General features: G+C 40.0%; 1 protein-coding gene across 2 annotated transcripts in view; it reads left to right on the forward strand.

The window, feature by feature from the left end:
* wnt3a (wingless-type MMTV integration site family, member 3A) overlaps positions 1-20,545 on the forward strand; it is a 74,497-nt gene that overhangs the window by 47,210 nt on the left and 6,742 nt on the right. Inside the window, exons 2-4 of one of the 2 annotated variants that reach the window (XM_052023303.1) lie at positions 370-429; positions 15,741-15,982; positions 19,314-19,579. In XM_052023303.1, coding sequence (XP_051879263.1) covers positions 15,856-15,982; positions 19,314-19,579 — 393 coding nt within the window. In that variant the 5' untranslated portion in view covers positions 370-429; positions 15,741-15,855. The remainder of the gene's footprint in view (positions 1-369; positions 430-15,740; positions 15,983-19,313; positions 19,580-20,545) is intronic. The other variant, XM_052023301.1, reaches the window with a different exon arrangement.

Here is a 20,545-nt window from a genome sequence, read left to right on the forward strand (position 1 = left end):
TGACTACAGTTCAGATCTTTGTCTAGAGTAATGGATTTGACTGGCAGCTATTTATAAAACTCTGGGGAAGAGGGCAGAGTCTGATTAGAGACATGGTCCTGCAGCTTTACAATAGCAAGACACAAGCAATGTTAGTCAGAGCAGTGAATGTGATATTCAGCCAATTAGTGCTGACTACCCAGGAATGTATGCAGTGGATGAACTGTAAATGTATTTTTATGTAAAGACTCATGTTAGGAGTAAGGATACATTACATATTTGGTTATATAAAAGAAAGAATATAAAGGAATAAATATAAAGGAATATAAAGCAAAAGAATATAAAGGAATGAATACTCATTGTGTTAATTTATAAACTGATTTATCATAGGTAAAGACTGAAACATGATCTTATATGTAAAGTCTATATCCAAGCCTGAAACTTGATTTGGTAAGACGTTTTCCATCCCTTTTATTCAGTTGTAAGGCAATTTACATGATGGCATGCAATCCTTCTAGTTAATGAACTGCTCTGTTTCTCTAGTGTGACCCAGTTGCACCATTGTTTGAAGGCACATCATGCAGAAGAAAAAGTCTACATTGGAATGGTGGTAATTCCAAATCAACTCACATTTATGTTGTTGTAATCAGCTGCTGTTCATACATTTTAATGGCAAGTTTTAATAGTAACTTCAATGCTGGGGCATTAGAGTGCTGGGGCACTGGTGCTGGGGTGGCATGGTAGTGTAACAATTAGTGTAACGCTATTCCAGCGCCAGCGACTCGGGTTCAATTCCTGCTGCTGTCTGTAAGGAGTTCATCTCCCAGTGTCTGCGTGGGTTTCCTCCCGGTGCTGCGGTCTCCTCCCACATTCCAAAGGCATACAGGTTAGGAGCTGTGGGCATGCTATGTTGGTGCCGGAAGAGTGGCGACAATTGCGGGCTGCCCCCAGCATATCCTCAGTAATGCAAAAAAGATGCCTTTCACTGTGTGTTTTGATGTACATGTGACTAATAAATAAATATCTTAATATTAAGAAATTCCCATTTGTTTCCTTTAATATTTTTAATATCAGATATTATTTAGTGTTGAGCTGTTGTTTATGTGCCATAATATTGACAGGTTGCAAATATGTTTTAATGTTATATTGGTTTATTTTTAGTATTGGTTTCTCAGTTTATTGGTGTAGCTGGTTTATTTATGTTATATGACTGGTTGACACATTTTTTGTCATTAAATTTACTATCAAATATGGTTCACTAGAATATTAAATTCTCATTAGCTACTAAAGGTGGAATAAATGTGGAAAAATGCAGATTGTGAGTGGGGCTTCCTGCAAACTACTCCATCTCGAAGCAATGAAAGCCAATGGGTTCAATACTGGAAGTATGCAGAAGAGCACCTGAATCACCAAGCCTTAGAAAGCCGCAGACCAAGTGCTGGTAAATGGGATTAGTGTAGATGGGTAGCAGATGATTAGCATGGACATGATGGGCCAAAGGGCCTGTTTCTGTGCTCTATGATTTTATGACTCTATGACCAGCTCAGAGCCTGGGAGAGAGTGTGGAAGTATTGCTTAGAAGTACAGGACACCCAAAGTTCAGATTTTCTGAAAGCCCTACAGTGTTTAATTATAAGGCATCATTCCAATTTCTTTTTCATAGATATCCTATCTACCACTTTATTTGGCAGATGGATTGGGTTTGGCATATTGGGTAAGGTGTCCTGCAGTAATAGATGCAAGGGCTTTGAGCCTGATGGGACCAGGGGATGTCAATGGTGATTTGGGAGAAGTTCAATAACAGGACAGTGGTAAGGGAATAGGAGAGAGCAAACAATTATAGTGGGGGTTGGGGTAGCTTGCTGGGACTGGAGGAAGTTCTCCTACACCTCCTGACCCACAGATGGTTTAGTAAAAGCACTTGCCTTAGGGATTCAATTTCTCTCTCACACCCCTACCCACCTGCCATGTTCCCTGAGCCCACCGCAGACATCTCTTTTCTTCCCCTTCCCATCGGGCAGAAGATACAAAAGCCTGAGAGCATGTGCCACTGGACTCAAGGACAGCTTCCATCCCACTGTTATAACACTGTTGAACAGTTTCCTACTATAATAAGCTGCACTCTTGGCCTCACAACCTATCTCATTCCGGCCTTGCACCTTATTGTCTGCCTGCACTGCACTTCCTCTGGAACTGTAAACGCTTTATTCTGCATTCCGTTATTGTTTTCCCTTGTGCTACCTCAATGTGCTGATGTGGTGAAATGATCTGTATGGATGGATTGCAAAACAAAGTTTTTCACTGTACCTCGGCACATGTGACAATAATAATAAATCAAACTAAACGAATGAACCAAATGGAACCCAACCACCTCGGGTAAAATAATAGAACTTGTATTACACTTGTGTATGTTTTTAGAATGAAAGTGCTACATAAGAGCGGTTTGTACACATTGGAATATTGTTCCAGGCATTTCCACACATGACTTACCTTGGCACGGCTGATATTTGGCCAGCATCAGCTGCATGCCTAATGACATCACAGGTTGTGCAGTGTATGTTTCCTGCACTGCTGGAGCTCTGTGTGCAACTTACAGCCTTCGCTGTTCACTCACCAAAGAGCGAGGAGCACAACTTATGGTGATCAATGATGAGACGCTGATTAAAGGGTTGGCTCTGTCTCATCGATGTACTGCACACAACATCTGCCAACCTCACTTTTCAATGTACCCTTCACTGACGGCAGCCTCCTTGTTCAAATCAATTCTAAACTGCTCGCTGTGATCACCAGAATTGTGATCATCCGACATCTTCTGGTGGCTATGGTTTCACTCAGCCAGATGATTGGGTGTTCAGCCCAAAGGAGGATGCAATGTCCTTCCTCACCCACTTTCCCTTCACCTCTACAATAGCCTGTTTTGCTGCATACTGTGGCTGCCAGGGTGAAAGTTCTTTAGACATTCCAGTGGCAAGTCCGGCAAGGACATGGCATCTGTGAAAAAGGAGCCATACAGATTCCACTTTAAGGCATCAATTTTTGCACTTCTTTTCACAGGGTGTTGACCAATTTAACATATTTTTCAGGAGATCCAAGTGAGCATTAATGCAATGTGCAACATACATTTTGCACACTGAAAGAGTGTAAAGCTCAATTTCTATCTGTTTCAGATTTTTGCCTTTTAGTGTTCAGTCCAATCCAAACCCACTCATTTTGGGGTTAAAATTCCCCTTTATTATTTATTTTTAAGAGCCAGCTGGATTACTGGGAACCATTTTTCACCTCCCTGTCTGGAAATAACCTGACGAATCAGACCAACGTGCATTTTTGGTGTCCACCAGATTTGTATTCTGCTGAATTGACACCATTTAACACAATTTAAAAAAAAAGATTTTTGATTTTATGGGTGCCTTTCACATCCCTCTCAGAATGCCCAAAAGGTTTTACTAAGAGGATTCTTGTGAAATGTAATCACTTGTTGGCGACAAAGTAGTTAACTTGGACATAGCTCATAATATCAGGATGGATCAATTCATTTGGGTTCAGTAGGTAGGTTCCAGAGACCCACTTTGTTAGATGAAAGGAGAAAACCAGAGCAAGTATGGAAGACTTGGCAGTTTTCTAAATTATCACCCCAAAATGTTAATCAGTTTATCTTCCAGGAGAGTGCAGGATTAATTTCTGAATTTGCACAATTCAACTCATAAGACAGAAGGCACATTTAGGTCATTTTATCAGTGATAGATTTTGTACAATAAGGCAGAGAAATTGGATCCCATCAGACACTTGTCAAAATGGCAGCTGATGTCTTCAGTTGCATTCAGTGGTGTGCTGAAAATTCCACTGGGTACTTCTGGTCTCATTTCATCTGTGTACTTTCATTACATCATTCTGTGTTTTTCCACAAACAAATGGAAATCGATAACCATTGGTCCCTCCTGGAACAACCATGTTTCACTAACATTAAGCGGCAGGGTCTTCCACATAAGGAAAATCCCATTGTATCCAGCCCACCCTCACACAAAATGGCCCCACCCACCCCTATATCCCACAGCACCCGCAGGTCCTGGTTGGTTACCATCCCAGCCCAAACTCCTAATCGCCCAATTCCCAATCAGGTTCTCTGCCCGGACCTTGAACACAACGACAGTCCTTCAAGGTCCCACCTACATCCTGAGATGCTGAACCCCCCATACCTGATTCCTGATCCATCCATTCTTCCGCAAACCACCCCCACCCCCCCCCCAAGCCGTTACAGTCCTTGGGTGCTGAAGCCCCTGTCACCTGAGTCAGTGCTGCACCAGCCCACCATACCCCAGGCCTTCGTGACCCTAACCCACCTATCCAGCCATTGCCTTCACCACCTGCCTTAATGTCAAGGCTCCTTGGCCCCATATGAGCCTAGAATCACCGACACTCCCTGACAGTCATTGCAGGCTGGAGACCTAGAACTCTGAAAAAGATCAGTCAGCTTCCTGGTGAGGATGAAGGAGAATCAGATAAAGGCATTAAAAATTCCCTCTGCAGGTTGGGATCCAATTTTCTGCGTCACACTGAAGACTGATGGTTTTTGGCATTTCTCAATATTACAGCAATGGTTCGCAACCTAAACGATGATAACCTCATCTCATTAATCTGGTTACTTGCCACTATAACAACATTCTCCAATACCTAGGGCTAAATATAAATTCTTGATTATCAGAGCCACAGGATTAATGAATGAAAGAAAACTGTGATGCTGAACCTCAGAATATCTAGAGCATTACCAAGAAAACTATGGCCAGCCGCAGAGCTGACAACGTTGTTGTACTTTTTTAAGAAAGCTAGCCTGCCTTGCATGCTCCCATAAAATGGGTATATATATATTTTTTTTAAAGTTTGCAATTACTTAACACCTTTTCAGCTGCTTGTGACACCCAAAGTACACTCAGCTTTTATGCAGCATTTTACCAATAACTGCAAAAACAAGTTAAACCACATAAATACACAGTGTAAACATTAGTATAGTGATTATATTACCTCCAAAATAGTGTCAATTCCACAATTAACCACAATGGAATCAAAATGATCCATGTGTTATGGGTGTATAATACAATGCAGATATACAGCAGACTCAAAATTTGTAGCCACAGTATATATTTTTCATTGTTTGTGTCTAGCGCACTTTAATGTCTTGCTAATGTTTACTAAAATTGGTTCAATCGTGGTGCTTTGAAGCGCCGTTGCTTTATAAGTGTATCTGAATATCAGCCAGTTGTAATGCACTGATGCCACCTGCAAAATCCATGGATCCCTCATGAGGGAACAGACTTTCACAGCCACCGTGAAGCCAGTTTCATCATGACTTGGGTGGCCTGCCTGATTGGATTCCAGCCCACACAGTGAACATTTAATGTAGGTATTTACCCAGATCTCTTTCAGGCTTCCCAATAAACTTATGGATCATTACTCAATTCCCTTCCCACACCAAACCCACCTCATGTAACCACTGAGGTTCCCCCTACTCCATACCATCATTCATACCTCTCAACCCTGACAATTAATCCTATGCCCATCTCCCAACCTTCACCTATTGGTCAACCCTGACTAATCCATAATCCTGGCAGCCACATGTGTCCAAATCTAACACTTCTTTCCCCTTTCTCCCACAACCTCCCAAGACAGGATCCAGTCCAGGATTTCACTCCTTCCCATTGAAGGAAGGATCTTTGAGTGTGCGAGCTCTATTTAATGACACAAGATGCTCCTTTGCTTCTCGTATAACTGAACTTCCTAGCAATTGGCACTCAAAAATATCTGATAGCCTCTGCAAAGAGATGATTTAATGCAGTGATTTATTTATATATGGCTCTGCCATTGGCCTATTTTAATATTTAAATCATGTCAGAGTGATTTAATACAGATGTTGCTTGTCTGCCAGGAAAATTTTAATTTCTTGCCCTTGCAATAAACATTCCATTAGCTCTCAATTACTTATTGTACCTGCATGCTAATTTATTGTGTTTCATGCACAAGGACTCCAAGATCTCTTTGTGCCACAATATTTTGTTGCCGCACTCTTTAAATAATCAACTTTTTCATTCTCCCTTCCAAAGGTGATAACCACACTTTTTCTCACAATATACTCCATCTGCTAACTTCTTTTCCACTCACTTAACCTAACAATATCCCTTTGCCAGCTCTTTGTGTCCTCCTCACAATCTGCTAATCCACCTAGTTTTGTATCATCAGCAAATCTGGCTACAGTACACTCGGATCCTTCATCCAATTTATCAATATAGATTACAAATAATTGAGCTCCCAACACTAATCCCTGTGGCATCCCATTAGTTACTGATTACCATTAGTCCAAAAATGACCCATTTATGCTGTTTTCTGTTTGTTAGCCACTCCCCTATCCATGTCAATGTAATAATCCCAACCCTGTGCACACTTAGCTTCTGCAGTAAGTTTAGGAATATTTTTCTTAGCTTGAATATTAGCAATCCACAGTTTATTAAATCATGGCATGCCATTATCCCAGACACAAATGAGTACTGAGAATCCAGAGCAGCAGCTGAGTATGTGTAATGTGGGCTGGAAGTGTGTAACCTGACCCTTTATGAAAACCTTCACCTACTTCAGAACTAGATCAAATAACTCAGCAATATAATATGCAACCAAAAAGGCATAAGACTGCCTGTATATGTAGATGTGTGAGGTGTCAGAGACTTCCAATTTTGCAAAATGGATGAACATTGGGGTAAAGATGTTGCACCATATTGAGGTGTACAAGGATAGATAGTGAAACAAGTTGGATGGAGAGTGAAGCTCCCTCTACGTTCTTCTTTAGGGAGCAACAGCAATTGTAACGTGGGTTAGTTACAAGGTGAACCTCCCTTTATTATACATTAATTTTAACTTCCAGTTGAAATGAAGTGGAATCGGTGACCCATGTTTGTGCACCAGATTATTCTAACTCCTTGTGTTTTGTAGCATGACCCATCAATATGAAGAAATGGGTTGAGGGGAAATGGAAGCGAAGTATAAGGCAGGGTAAGGAAGGTAGCTTAGTTGAATTGAAAGGGAAGGGAAAAATGTCAGTCTTCTGAAGATGAGGTCAAACAGGCAAGAACTGAATCTTACTCCATTTATGCACCACTGTTGCATAATTTGGCGATGTTTCAACCTCAGATTTAAAATTATTTGGCCAAGTATCACTTTCAAAATATAGTTACAATCTTTTCTTGTAGAAGCATTGAACTTCTTAAAGGCCTGGCTTTAATTTTTAGAGCAAGCCTAGATGGGGTTCCCCAAGCAGTAGAAGTAGCTTCTGTCCATCTATTCCATTTTAATGGACCAGATCACACAACTGAAGTTAAGATTGATCTTTTATAAAGGAACTTTCTAACTTGTAACTGACTTGTAGTGCATGTAAACTTGTAATGTATAAATATGACATACATACACGTGGAGTGTAGTTAAAGATTTATATAAACACGTATGTGTTGCATCAGTTCTTGGTGTCACTCCTGTGATTCTCAATGTTAACTGAACTACACCCAGGTGGAACAAGTAATGTATAACATGCACTTGCATTACAAACTAGCATTGAGGATGCAAAGAATGGACATCATGTGATGCAAAGAAAATGCTGACTTTGTATCAAGCAAGGACTCTTATCTCTGAGCCGACAGCACTTGATGGCCAAAGCAGCAGTTTGAGGCACCGTCAAAGTTCATAAGCACAGCTGTGACTAACTGTCAAGCTACTCAAGGGAGAGAATATCAGTCATACTCTATAGGAGGGGGATAAACAGCTGGCTTGCACAAATTGATGCTATACTGGATCGCAAGAAAGCTACTGAATGAAATGTGTTCCAAAACATACTGCATAGTAGCAAGCCTAAAGCAAATGATATCTTTCTTACTGAGATGTTACAGAAGTTACAGGATTATCTTAGTCCTAAACCATCAGAAATTATGGAGAGCTATGAATTTGGAATGAAGAATCAGAAGTCAGGTGGGACAGTATATTGATGAAAAACACTATGATGCTAGAGGAACTCAGCAGGCCAGGCAGCATCCGTGGAGAAAAGCAGGCAGTCAACATTTCAGGTCAGGACCCTTCTTCCTATACACAATAGTCATTGTAGAATATTGTGTATAGGATTGGTCTCCTTACTTGCAATAGGAGAAGTGCAGCAAAGTTTCACCAGATTGATTTCTGGAATGGCAGGTTTGTCATATGAGGAGAGACTAAGCAAAAGAGGTGATCTCATTGAAACATACGAAATGCTTATGGGGTTTGATTGGGTAGTTATCAGAGCAGATTGTTCCCTGGTTGGGGTGCCTGGAACCAAGGGTAATAGTCTCAAAATAAATGGTTGGCCAACCAGGACAGAGGTGGTGAGAAATTTCTTCATGCAAAACGGGAATTCATTCCGCAAATGGCTGTGAAGGCTCAGTCACTGAATATATTCAAGGCAGAGATCAATAGGGTTTTGGATATTTAAAGAATCAAGGGATATGAGGTTAGTGCAGGAAGATGACACTGAGGTAGAAGGTAAACCATGATCTTATTGAATGGTGGAGCATGCACACATGGTGTAATGGCTTCCTCCTGCTTCTTTATCTTGTGTTCTTTCTTGGACTTTGTGACTTAATTAATGAATAAGTTCAATAAAAGTAATTAAACACACACTCTCACATTGATCTTGCAAAATTACAATGTTGATAGAGATGACATTGATGAGTACTAAAGAATTTCCTCCAATCTATTCAATATGATGACAGTTTAAAGTCATAGAGCGACAACAAAGGCTAGAATTTCAAAGTAAAATCCAATGTAGTTGGGTGAAACTTGCACAAATTGCTGTTATAGGTGTAATACAAACCATAACATGTACATTAAATCAAAACAGCAAAATGCCTTAACTGTCAAAAAAATAGCCCATATCCTCAGCATGCAAGTATAAAGCTGAGGTAGTAAATCAAAACAATTCTAGTAGCATGAATTCTTCACAGAGAGAAGATCTCACAGCAAAAAACTAAAGAGGGGATTTGTTGAGGCCAGAGAGAATAATGGAGAATTGGGCTTCTCCAGCAGTTGTTGCACCAACACAAATGTCAGGAAGCAGAGTCTGGTTAATTGGTCAGTCCATCCATGTGAACATCGTCTCAAGATTGCCAAGGTGACAATATGAGAATTCAGTGAAAGAATGACCTTCGCATTGATAATTGTAGATAATGTTCTACTTACAGCAATGAAGAAAGCCAAAAAGGCACAAAAACAATATCTTTCTAAAAGAAATCCATGAATAAACTTAAGAGATATTACTAAGTCAAATGTCCAGGCACAGTAATAAGGCCATACCATATAGAACGTGATGAGTTGTTGATTGAACAAGGTTGTGTTAAATTGGGAATGGGGACAGGGCTTTTGTACCAAGTGTATTGAAAGCACACATTTTAGAAGAGCTCAAGAAACAAGGGACTGCAGATGCTGGAATCTAGATGAAAAAAAAAGATGCTGGAGGAACTCAGCAGGCCAGACAGCATCTGTGGAGAAAAGCAGATGGTCAACATTTTGGGTCAGGACCCTTCTTTCAGTCCTGAAGAAGGGTCCTGACCTGAAACTTTGACCATCTGTTTTTCTCCACTTTTAGAAGAGTGTCATGCTGAACATTCTGAAATTTTGAGCATGAAGGCAATTGATTATTGTAATGAGGGGACTGATGAAACCCGTGGAATCATAGAAAATGGATTTAGGTGAATTATATTGAGTTTTGTCCCACAACAGAACATATTATTGAAGAATTGAGATCTGTTTTCTCATGCAGTGGAATACTGTCAGAACTAGTCTCAGATCAACTTCATTCAAGATTTTAACCTGCTTGAAATGCTACAGTAAGATTGTCAAAGAATGACTGAAGAACATGTATTACAAGAGTCGTCAAGTTTGACAATGGGACATTGATTGGTAAAATTCTTTCTAACTACATATGATGCCACATTTCATGGCGGGTTGTCCTCTAACACACTGAAGGCTAAGAACGCAATTGGGATTTGTTTTATCGGATCTTGAGGGGGGAGTGAAAGACAAGCAGTTGAAATACAAATAAAATTATAACTCAAGTTGTTGAGAGAAACAATGAAAATAACATGATGGAGTTTGTGTGTTAACAACACATGTCAAATCTGACATTTAGAAATGGATTTTGGAGTGATGGTGAAAGTGTGCAGTACAAAGGGACATTTGCAAACAATGTAGATAAAGCCATTGGTGTGCACATAAATTATAAATAAAAAAAGTATATTGAAGAGTTACTTCATTATTAGTAGATTCCAGAAACTGATCCAGTGGAGACTGGAGAAAATGACACAAGATTGTACTGAACCAAGTCAAGAAGTTACACCTTCCACAAGTCAAGTGGTAGATACAATACCAATAATGCAAGTTCCTTTGAGAAGATCAAAGAGACTCAGTCAACTATCAATAAGTTAAATCTGTAAATAATGTGAATGTGTAAATCGCTCTTCCTTTTCAAAAAGGGAGAAGTAGTATGATGCACATTAAATGTACTAATCACATGTGAAAGGAGGAAGGAAAAAGAATATAATGTAGTATTTTTTGTGCCAGAATGGGACAGTGATGTGATGCCAATGATCATCTTGATTGTCTTATCCATACTAGAAACTTCAGTTGTGCTCACGACCCAAGACGTGGGTGTAACAGATCAGGAGATGAAAATGTTGTCCCGTATTCCTTTCCCAGGGCAAGGCTTGGAAAGTCACTGGCTTTCTGGACAGCCAGGCATGTGCTGTGACCAGCACTAGGAGGGATCAGGGGTGGATTGACTGGCACAGTTTGAGAATTGGAGTTAGCGAATCAAGAATAGCCAACCAACATCACAGTGCTGAGGGGTGGCAGGCATGGATGTTGATTTAGATATTGGACTGGCCACAGATTCACGGATCAGGAGATCAGGAGAGGAGGTGGTGGTATCAGTTCAGGATGGATGTTTAGGGTTGCAGCAGATGAAGAAACATGGATGAAGTTAAGTAATTAATTTGCTTGTAGGTATTACAGTCCAGTTTTGTGCAAGTTAAACATGGGTCCAGGAATGCCCAATAAAAGTCCCTCCAAGACAATGTGACCTAATTCCCAAGCAACACTCCAAAAGCAGCATTGCATGGGGAATGAGATCATCATGTGTGGGCCTGATGCAGAAATCACATCAGGATCACAGGGTGACTCATATCAGGAAGTCCGCAGCCAAGTTTTCTGATTGACATAAAATGATCATTACCATGTTTCACTTTAAAAAGTGGATTTTTGTTTGCATAACACTGAAAGAAGCAGCATTATGCAACTGAATTTCTAGGCATGTGTATCTGTATCGTTTTTTTTCAACTCAAAACCAGAAATGTTGTGCACATCCATCTTGCTTATTCTCATGTTGCCAATTTATTTGAAGCTGTCAGTGGCCTTTTGCCAGTTTTCGAGATTGGCAGGTAATGATATTGAATAACAAGTAATTGGAATGTTAAATCAAGGATAACAGAGTTTCCCGTGCATTATTTACTGAAAAAAATGTTGCGGGGTTGGTCAACTGGCACCTATAGTGTACTTTCAATAATATGCACATAAAGATTAATTTCTTAACATTTGTGCAAAAGAGATGAGTCATTGTTTGGAAAAAGAATAGGAACTGCTTCTGATTTCATTCACATTTCTCTGAAGCAATTGAAAGGACTTCATCGATGATGAATTATATTGAATTAAAATGAGTGTTTTGCAGGCAATGTGGCAGCAATTTGCAATGCAGCAAGCTTCCAAAAAGTAAGTTAGATATATGCCTGGTTCTTCTGTGATCTTGGTGGTCAAGGCTAAAGAATTGCCAATGTTAATAGCAGCAGGAGAGGCAAACCTGTATGGCAATGGGAAGAGAAAGGCGGGAGGGAAAATGATTGGCAGTGGGAGGGAATAGAGGAAAAGCAAAGAACGAAGAATGTGGTGGATAAAGTGCAGAGTTATTGGGATCATTGGCAATGGGGATGGACTGGAGAAAATGATTGCCATTGCATTATCTCTGACAACTTTCAAAGCAAACTGATGGGCTTTCACATTTATTAGCAATTAATAATGGCTTCAAAACAAGCTCAGTGATCTATCTCAGGTTATGATCTGTGTGACTGAAACCTTACCTGTCTAAGGCAATAGCCTTTTAATAAACAATATAAGGTCCTGGAAGATGGACTGCCATTGTGTGTCAAAATTGAGTGCAGTGCACTGGCGTATTTGACCAATTCCACAGACAACAGGATGAAAAAAGTGGTAACCATCTCCACCTTTGTGGTTGTACTTCCTCAACCACACTGGCCCACACAATTACCCTTTGCCTGTCTAGCACCCTGCAGTTGGCAGTCCAATGTTAATGAGGCTGGTGTTTCAAAACTGCATGCCCCCTCTTCATCAAGGGTGTAGACAACCCACAGTCATCCATCGCTTCCCACGAGTCATTGCTCAGGGATTGAAATTGATCAAATGATACCAGAGCAAAATACTTCAGATATAGAAATCTGAAATAAAAACAGGAAACCAACAGATCAGAAAACAAGTGTGGAGAGAGAGAGATAGGGTTAATATTTCAGATCCAAGACTTAGTTTGTTTCATTTTTGGACTTTTGATGAAAGGTCATTGGCCTGAGAATGTTGATCTCAGTCAACCCTTTTGCATCTGGGTTTTGTGTCTTACTTAAAAGGATGTCACTGTTATTGTTTTACCATGTACTAGCTCAATGCATTGTGCAATGAATTGATCTATATGAACGGTATGCAAGACAAGTTTTTCACTGTACCTCGGTACAAGTGACAATAATACACCAATACTTAATTGGTCCCAAAGTAAGGCTTGAGTCCAGATCTTTGAGTCATAGTTGACTCTCCGCAAAGTCCAAGGACAGAATCTCCATCTAAATGGCAATCCTTGACTTCAAGTCAAGTGTTGCAAATTCAGGGTCAATGAATCAGATCGCCTGTACATTGGCATCAGAAAGCAATCTTGTAGAGAAGCTGGGAATTATCATAAATATTCCAGTTTCATATCATGTGACTGAAGTTTGGAAACCCCAGCCAATCAGAGATGAACAATAAATGTTGCCTTCCAATACCATCCACATTCCAAAAAAATAAAAAAACCTAGTAGGCCATTCAGTCAAGGAGAGCCATCATAGCCAATTAGTGTAACTAATTTTAACCTCTAGCAACACTGTATTCAAAAATATATTTCCAAGCAGGGGCACAGTGGATGATAATTATTGCTTTCTGCTAATCTCTACACCAGTTTTGCAAAAGAGACCAGTGGCAGAATCTGGGACATTCCTCGTTTTGAGAGAACACAGACGACAGCCAGACCGCACACCAACTTTAGAAGATTGAAGTTGAGGAGAAAAAGAGTTAAATGGCTGTTCGTGGCAGATCGTTTTTGTTGAGTTCTTAAGTTCTTGGAATCAATCCAAAATATATTGAATTAGATCTGAACAAAGGATTGGAGCAGAATGAGATACTCACATGGTAACAATAGGCAGTATTCAGTTCAGGTGGCTAGGCAAAGATGATACAGCTGTCAGTGTCACAGGTAAAGAATAGAGGTAAGTACAGTAATGCTAAAGAATCCTACTTAAGCATCAAAGAGTAAGGGTGTGTAAGGCAATATGTCAAGTGCAATGTGATTTGGAGAGATTGAGAGAAGTAATATGGGAGAGTTCCATACAGAATGAGAGCTTGTTCTGTTTTCTACACTGAGGAGCTTCACACACCAAGGGTATTACAGGATCATAAAAATGGTACTACCTTGTCCCAATCTTCATCTCTTAGCTGCTAGTCTTGCAGATACTTCTGATATATACACAAGTACTTTTCGACAGAGATGAAGATTTCCACCTCTGCCTCACTTTCTGGAAAGGAGTTCCTGAACTGATAATTTCTTAATGAATGAATTTCTCCTGTCTCCTTTCTAATCCTTCTCTAACTCATTAAATTCTATTGCCACTTAAAATATTTGAATGGAGATAGCATGAACTGAAGGGAAATGAAGTAGATAACCCATTTAAAAAAAAATGACAGTGCTAGTGAATTTCCGTGATTTATTGGTGATTATGTTTTACTTTATATACGAAATGGAAATGGTTCAGAGCAGCTTAGCTTCACCAAGCAACTAAATGGCCAGATCTTATGACCAAAAGAAACAATTGATATAGCAAAATGATACGAAAAATGTTGACATACCTGTTTCTAATGGTAGAAATTGACAGAAAATGTGAACAAAAATTAGTAGAACATAAATAAAGTTCACAGGCAGGACACAGTGCATAATCCCTTACCAGTTACACAAAAGTAATCAAGAAATCTCATTCCCACACACCCTGTGAAGACAGAAATTCCAGGACCAGGGTGGAACATCTGCCTGTACCATTAACCTCATCATAACCTCTGTCTCATGTTTTCTGCCATCTTCAGTTTCCTGGGAAAGTGATTAAAAAAAGGTCTTTGTAAAAAAAAAGGTAAATTAGGGAAAAATATACATAACATTTCTCTCTTTCCCATTTAAATTATTGCTATCAATTCTGGACACTTCATTACAAGAAGGATGTGGAGGCTTTGGAGAGGGTGCAGAGGAGGTTTACCAGGATGTTGCCTGGTTTGGAGGACATGTCCTAAGAGGAGAGGTTAGAAAAGCTGGGGCTGTTTTCTCACGAGTGGCAGAGGCTGAGGGGAGATTTGAAAGAAGTTTATAAAATTATGTGGGGCATAGGTAAAGAGCCGGTATCTTTTTCCCAGGATTGAAATGTCTAGTACTGGAGGGCATGTATTTAAGGTGAGAGGGGTAGAGTACAAAGGAGATGTGTGAGGCAATATGTTTACAGAGAGTGGTGGGAGCCTGGAATGCACTGCAGATAACATAGGGGCATTTAAGAGACTCTTAGATAGGCACATGAATATGTACAGAGGGAAGGATATGGTTTATGTGTGGGGAAGAAGGATTGGATTAATTAGGAGTCATTGGTTTAATTAGCTTGGCACAACATTGTGGGCCGAAGGGCCTGTCCTGTGCTGTACTGTTCTATTTTCTATTTAACTAAAGAAACAGTACAGGTGACCAAAAGCAATCTAGGAATTAGTGAAATTGAAAAGCTGTGTGAAAGTGGAGGGGTGATATCTCACTGCTTCTGCTCTGTGTGTTAGCGAGTCAAAGACTCGGCCATGGCTCATCTGATAGCACTCTGCTCTCTGACCAAGAAGGTTGTGTGTTCAAATCATACTCAATAGATGTAAGCAAAATCTGGGCTGACACACCAGTGCAATGTTGCCAATATTAAACACAGTGTTCTTGCTAATGCTGATCCCTCAATCATCATTAAGCTGTTTTAAATATTATTTAGTCATCACTTTTCTGTTTGCAGAAGCATGCTTTCTGGGTTTCCCATATACAATTGTGATTACACTTCTCTAGCATTGGGACATTCTGAGGTCATGAAATGTGCTATATAAATGCAAGCATTTTTTACTGTTGACCAGCCATGTTTTTGTTTTTGAATCACAGTACTGATGCAGATTTTATGTAGGTGAATGTCACCCATGCTCATACTGATAAATATTACTCATCACAGGTGCAAGTTTGTCAAAACAAAACATTCATAAACAAAAGAAATCCTGAGAAAGTTCTTTGCTCTCTTCCTGCGAACTCTGATTTAAAGACTCTTCTTTCTTTTCCTGGGTAGGTCTTTGGCGGTTGGTCACCAGTACTCAACACTGGGAACTCAGCCCATATTGTGTGGAAGTATTCCCGGCCTTGTACCAAAGCAGCTCAGATTTTGTCGGAACTACTTGGAAATTATGCCCAGTGTGGCACAAGGAGTTAAAATCGGGATTCAGGAATGTCAGCATCAGTTTCGAGGAAGGAGGTGGAACTGCACAACTGTTGAGGATAATTTGGCAATCTTTGGACCCGTGTTGGATAAAGGTAATTCACTTATCAAATCAGGAAAGGGTATCTTCAACCTATCACAAGGGACCACTGCAAAACCATATTACTGACTAATCTTTTATCAAGAATTAAAAAATAACTTATTTCCTGCCTGTGCACCTGACATTAGGAGCCTCACCCAATGGGAAAGCAGATTGAAATTTAAGAGCTCTCTGCAAAGGATTTTCCAAAATCTGGATCCAAAGAATTGAGATGCCCCCTTGAGATTACCAAATTGGAAAATTACCTCTGTGATTACAAGCTGTATCTGTCTCTGAAATTTTTTCAACAACACTTTCTCATAAAACACTATAAGAAATAGGATTTAGGTATGCAGTTAGTCTGACTAGTGTGATGTGAAGCCAACTGTTGCCCATTAATCTATTTTTGGCTTCAATACTTTAACATAATTATTAATGATTTAAAGGAAGGGGAAAAAAAAGTTTAGTATCCAAAGATGTAATAAGACACAATTAGAAGCAGTAATAAGAGTGCAAATAGGAGCAGAACACTACAAATGGAGTAAATAGAAAATGCAGATTAAGTGAGCTAGAAAAAGTATTTGTCAAATAATGTCCAATGAGAGTAAGAGTGATGCCATTTATTTTTTATCCAAGAGAGAAAAATGCTTTCTAAATAACAAGAAACTAGATGAGATTTGGGAGTCCAAGCAAATAAATCATTTGACATTTGCAGGCAAGTTCAAAAAAGGGTTAATGAATGTTGGCATTTATCCCAAGGTGTACAAAAAAGGAGGAAGATTCAGTTGTACAGAGCCTTGGACAGATCCTGGGCAGCTGCACTCAATTTTGGGCACCAAAGGAAAGATATATTGTCGTTGGTGTAGATGCAGTGCAGGTGTCTAGAATAATTGGGCCTTAAATTACAAGGATTACATAAATTGCTTAAACCTGCCCCTGCAAGAGAGCAAAGAAAAGAGAAAACAGCCATTTAATTCTGCTTTGGTGGGATTACATAAATGGGCAAACCTTGAATGGAGGCATATGTAGCAAAATGATGTAGAAATAAAAGGTGTATGCATTCTATTGACATACAGCAAAGATGTTGAAAGAGGTATCAGAATTACTAGCATCATACCCGGCAGTAAAGAACAAAGAAGATTATAATACCAAATCAAATGGATTCAGTACTGATGAGGTCAAATTGACAATGCATTGCAGAGGGGTTTCTTACATGTTAAAGCAAAGCATAGAGGAGGACAATAAGGCCAATCCAGTTAGCAAGTTAGGACTTTATGGTGCTGAGTGGTGTTCAACAAGTGGACCTTGAAGGGGATAGAGAAAATAATTGGGGAATGTTGTTTTCAGATAGCTGCCTGGGTTTGGGCTCAGGGTCAGGAAGGACAAGTTTAAGACTGAAATGGCAAGAATTTCATAATTGGATGGAAGGTTACCATCAACAGTGGCCATTGGGTCTAGTTATGAATCAGGTATTGTAATTGGAAATTCAGCCAGGTTGTAGTAGTGGAAGGATGATAAATCTAACCAATCTTTTTGAGTCTGCTAAGTGCCACTGAAGATAGCATTTGATCACTGAGTAGCGGATGAAACTAGGACTGAATAAGTAAGAGGGCTGTTTTGGATTTAATCTGGCCTGGTGAGAAAGGAGAGCAGAATTTAAGCCATTTTGCTCAATTCACTGAATGCTGAGGTCCAAAGCTGCCCAGTTTTTTTGAGAGGTCTCATTAACAGGTTTATTATAATTCCATGAAAGTACCAAAGAAGAAGAGCTTTTGATCAATGTTTGATTTTCTACAGTAATATGCACAATTCACTTTGATAAACTAATTGTGTTTATATTGGAATCTGCCGACTTCGAGCTCACTTTTTATGGATTCCTTACTGGACATTCTTGAACATTGTTTTGCTGTTGCCACTGGATTTGACTTAAGAAGAGGTACAGTTTGACAAAATTTAATTGTAAAGTAGCAGCTGTTGTTGCACCACATGGTGTGCTTATTTAACACTGACAGTACCCAGCATAGGAGGTGTACAACACTGAAGAAGGCTGCTCTGTCCATCATATCTTGGCTGATTGGGAAAAAAATCCATCTAACCAGATCCCACCCTTCATTGCATGTTTTGTAGCCTTATTTGTTGCAACACCTTAATGCCATTTTAAACAGAATGATTGAGGGGAATCTTCTCATTCTATCAGCAGTGAGTCCAAGAACTCTGTATAAAGAAACAATTTCTTTAATGATTCTTCTATCATTACTGTAAGTCTATTCCCTTGAGCCAGTGATCTCTCAGCACCGCTAAATAGTACCTTCTGTATCAGGACATTTATACTTTTATAGACACGGAATAAATCTCCTCTGTACAGCATAAAACCCAGGCTATCCAATCTTATCCTCAGAGCTAATTTTTTTCAAATCTATTCATTTCATCACAAATTCCCTCTGAATTCTCTCCACTGCTAAAACATCCTTCCTTTACTGCAATGATCTAAAGTTTGCATTATATTATACAGTTTGTTCTATACTTCAATTATTAGAGGGAAGTATTATATATAACATTTGCAACCTATGGCAGCTGTGAATGTATACTTCAACAAGCAACACACAAAAAGCTGGAAAAACTCAGCAGGTCAAGCAGAATCTATGGAGGGAAATGGACAGTCGACTTTTCGGGTTGAGACCCTTCAGCAGGCCTGATGAGACTCTTGCAACTTAAAGCTTTCCTCTGCACTGTTAACCACATAGACAATTTCTGTATCATTTTTGTTTTCATTTACTTGTCATGTAAGGGGCTGAACATTTAGGAGTTCTATTCTTGAGTCACTTTCTTCAATGCAATTCAGAAACTAATTTACCTTCAACAAGCTGTTTCCAGTTCACTTTTGTTAAATCAGTTCCCAGTCACATAAAATTGCCTTTCCATTGATTTAGAACCTACATTATGTAACTGTGCAAAGTCTGAACTCCTATCACTACCACATGTTTTTGTTCTATCTGCGACTCCACTTCAAGAAATAACACGATAACTAGAAATGTTCACCTGCCATTTTTGTCCTTCCTAGCCATCTTTATGCAATAGCTTAGAGTTCTGACTTCCACGTGTCTGTCTGCTCTGCACACCTACCTTATTCACCAGCATTTAAGTGTATAGTACTAAACACTGGCAAATCTCTATGCTGTCCAGTTTCCAGCCTTAGTGTTCTGTGCCTTGACAATTTGCTCTGCCTTTCCATTTTCAGCTTTATTTCTCTCCCTTTGGAATCAATATCTGTGCTATTTTGAAATGATATGATTCTGTCTAACACTGGTGCGACCCTGAATTTTAGACCTTGGCTTTCTGTGTTTCAGCAACCAGGGAATCCGCTTTTGTTCACGCCATCGCTTCCGCGGGGGTCGCCTTCGCCATCACTCGCTCCTGTGCTGAGGGCACCGCAAACATCTGCGGCTGTGACACCCGCCACAAGGGCCAGCCGGGGGAAGGCTGGAAGTGGGGAGGCTGCAGCGAAGATGTCGAGTTTGGGAGCATGGTGTCCCGAGAGTTCGCCGACGCCCGGGAGAACAGACCAGACGCGCGCTCTGCTATGAATCGGCACAACAACGAAGCCGGACGCATGGTCAGTGTTCCCCGTGGTGAGAGTACAGGGCAGGGAAGTGGAAATCCCAGGATCAGGACCTGTTGCAGAATTAAAAAGATAAAGATAAATGAATCAGGAAAACCAAATAGTGCTATCTTTGAAGAAAGGACTATTTCAAATGTCCCCCAGTGGTTCAGAACATGCGGTGAATTAGCTGGTTAGTGGAAGCACAGTTAATGGGCCTTTGTGGGCGACACTGGATAATCCCATGTTTTTTCCCCCCAAGGCCATTGAAAGTCAAATGTTACGTGGTATTGCAGAACAAGATCTATACAATTGGGAAGTTAAGATTCCCCAGCTGTGGCACATTAATGAACCAAATGCATTTATTGGTATTGATAATTGGTTTATTATTGTTACATGTACCAAGGTATAGAGAAAAGCTTTCGGTTTGTGTGCCATCCAGACAGATCACATCATACGTAATTACACTGAGGTAGTAAAAAGAAAACAGGATGCAGAATATTGGTGTTGCAGTTACAGAGAAAGTGCAGTGCAGGTAGACAACTAAAGTGCAAGGTCCATGACTATATAGACTGGGAGATCGAGTTCAAATGTTCGACTTTTAGTGTATGAGAGGTCCATTCAAGAGTCTGATAACAGTGGGATGGAAGCTGTCCTAGAGTCTGGTGGTTCCTGCTCTCAGGTTTTTGTATTTTCTGCCTGATGGGAGAAGAGAGAGGTAAGAATGACTGGGGTGGGAGGGTCCCTTCATTATTTTGGCTGCCTTCCCGAGACAGCAGGAAGTGTAGACAGAATGAATGGAGGGGAGGTTGGTAATATATGATAATGTATGGTAATATTATATGGTAATATTGCCTGTTGCTATCACCCGCATTACTACATTTAATAAGTTTCAACAGGTGATTTATTCCCTCTCCCCTACCTCCAACTTCCTGGGAATTCTCATTCCCCTTTCAGGGAGTGTTGGCTGGGGATTCTATC

The sequence above is a fragment of the Pristis pectinata genome, chromosome 9, assembly GCF_009764475.1.
Source record: "Pristis pectinata isolate sPriPec2 chromosome 9, sPriPec2.1.pri, whole genome shotgun sequence".
NCBI classification, from domain to species: Eukaryota; Metazoa; Chordata; class Chondrichthyes; order Rhinopristiformes; family Pristidae; genus Pristis; species Pristis pectinata.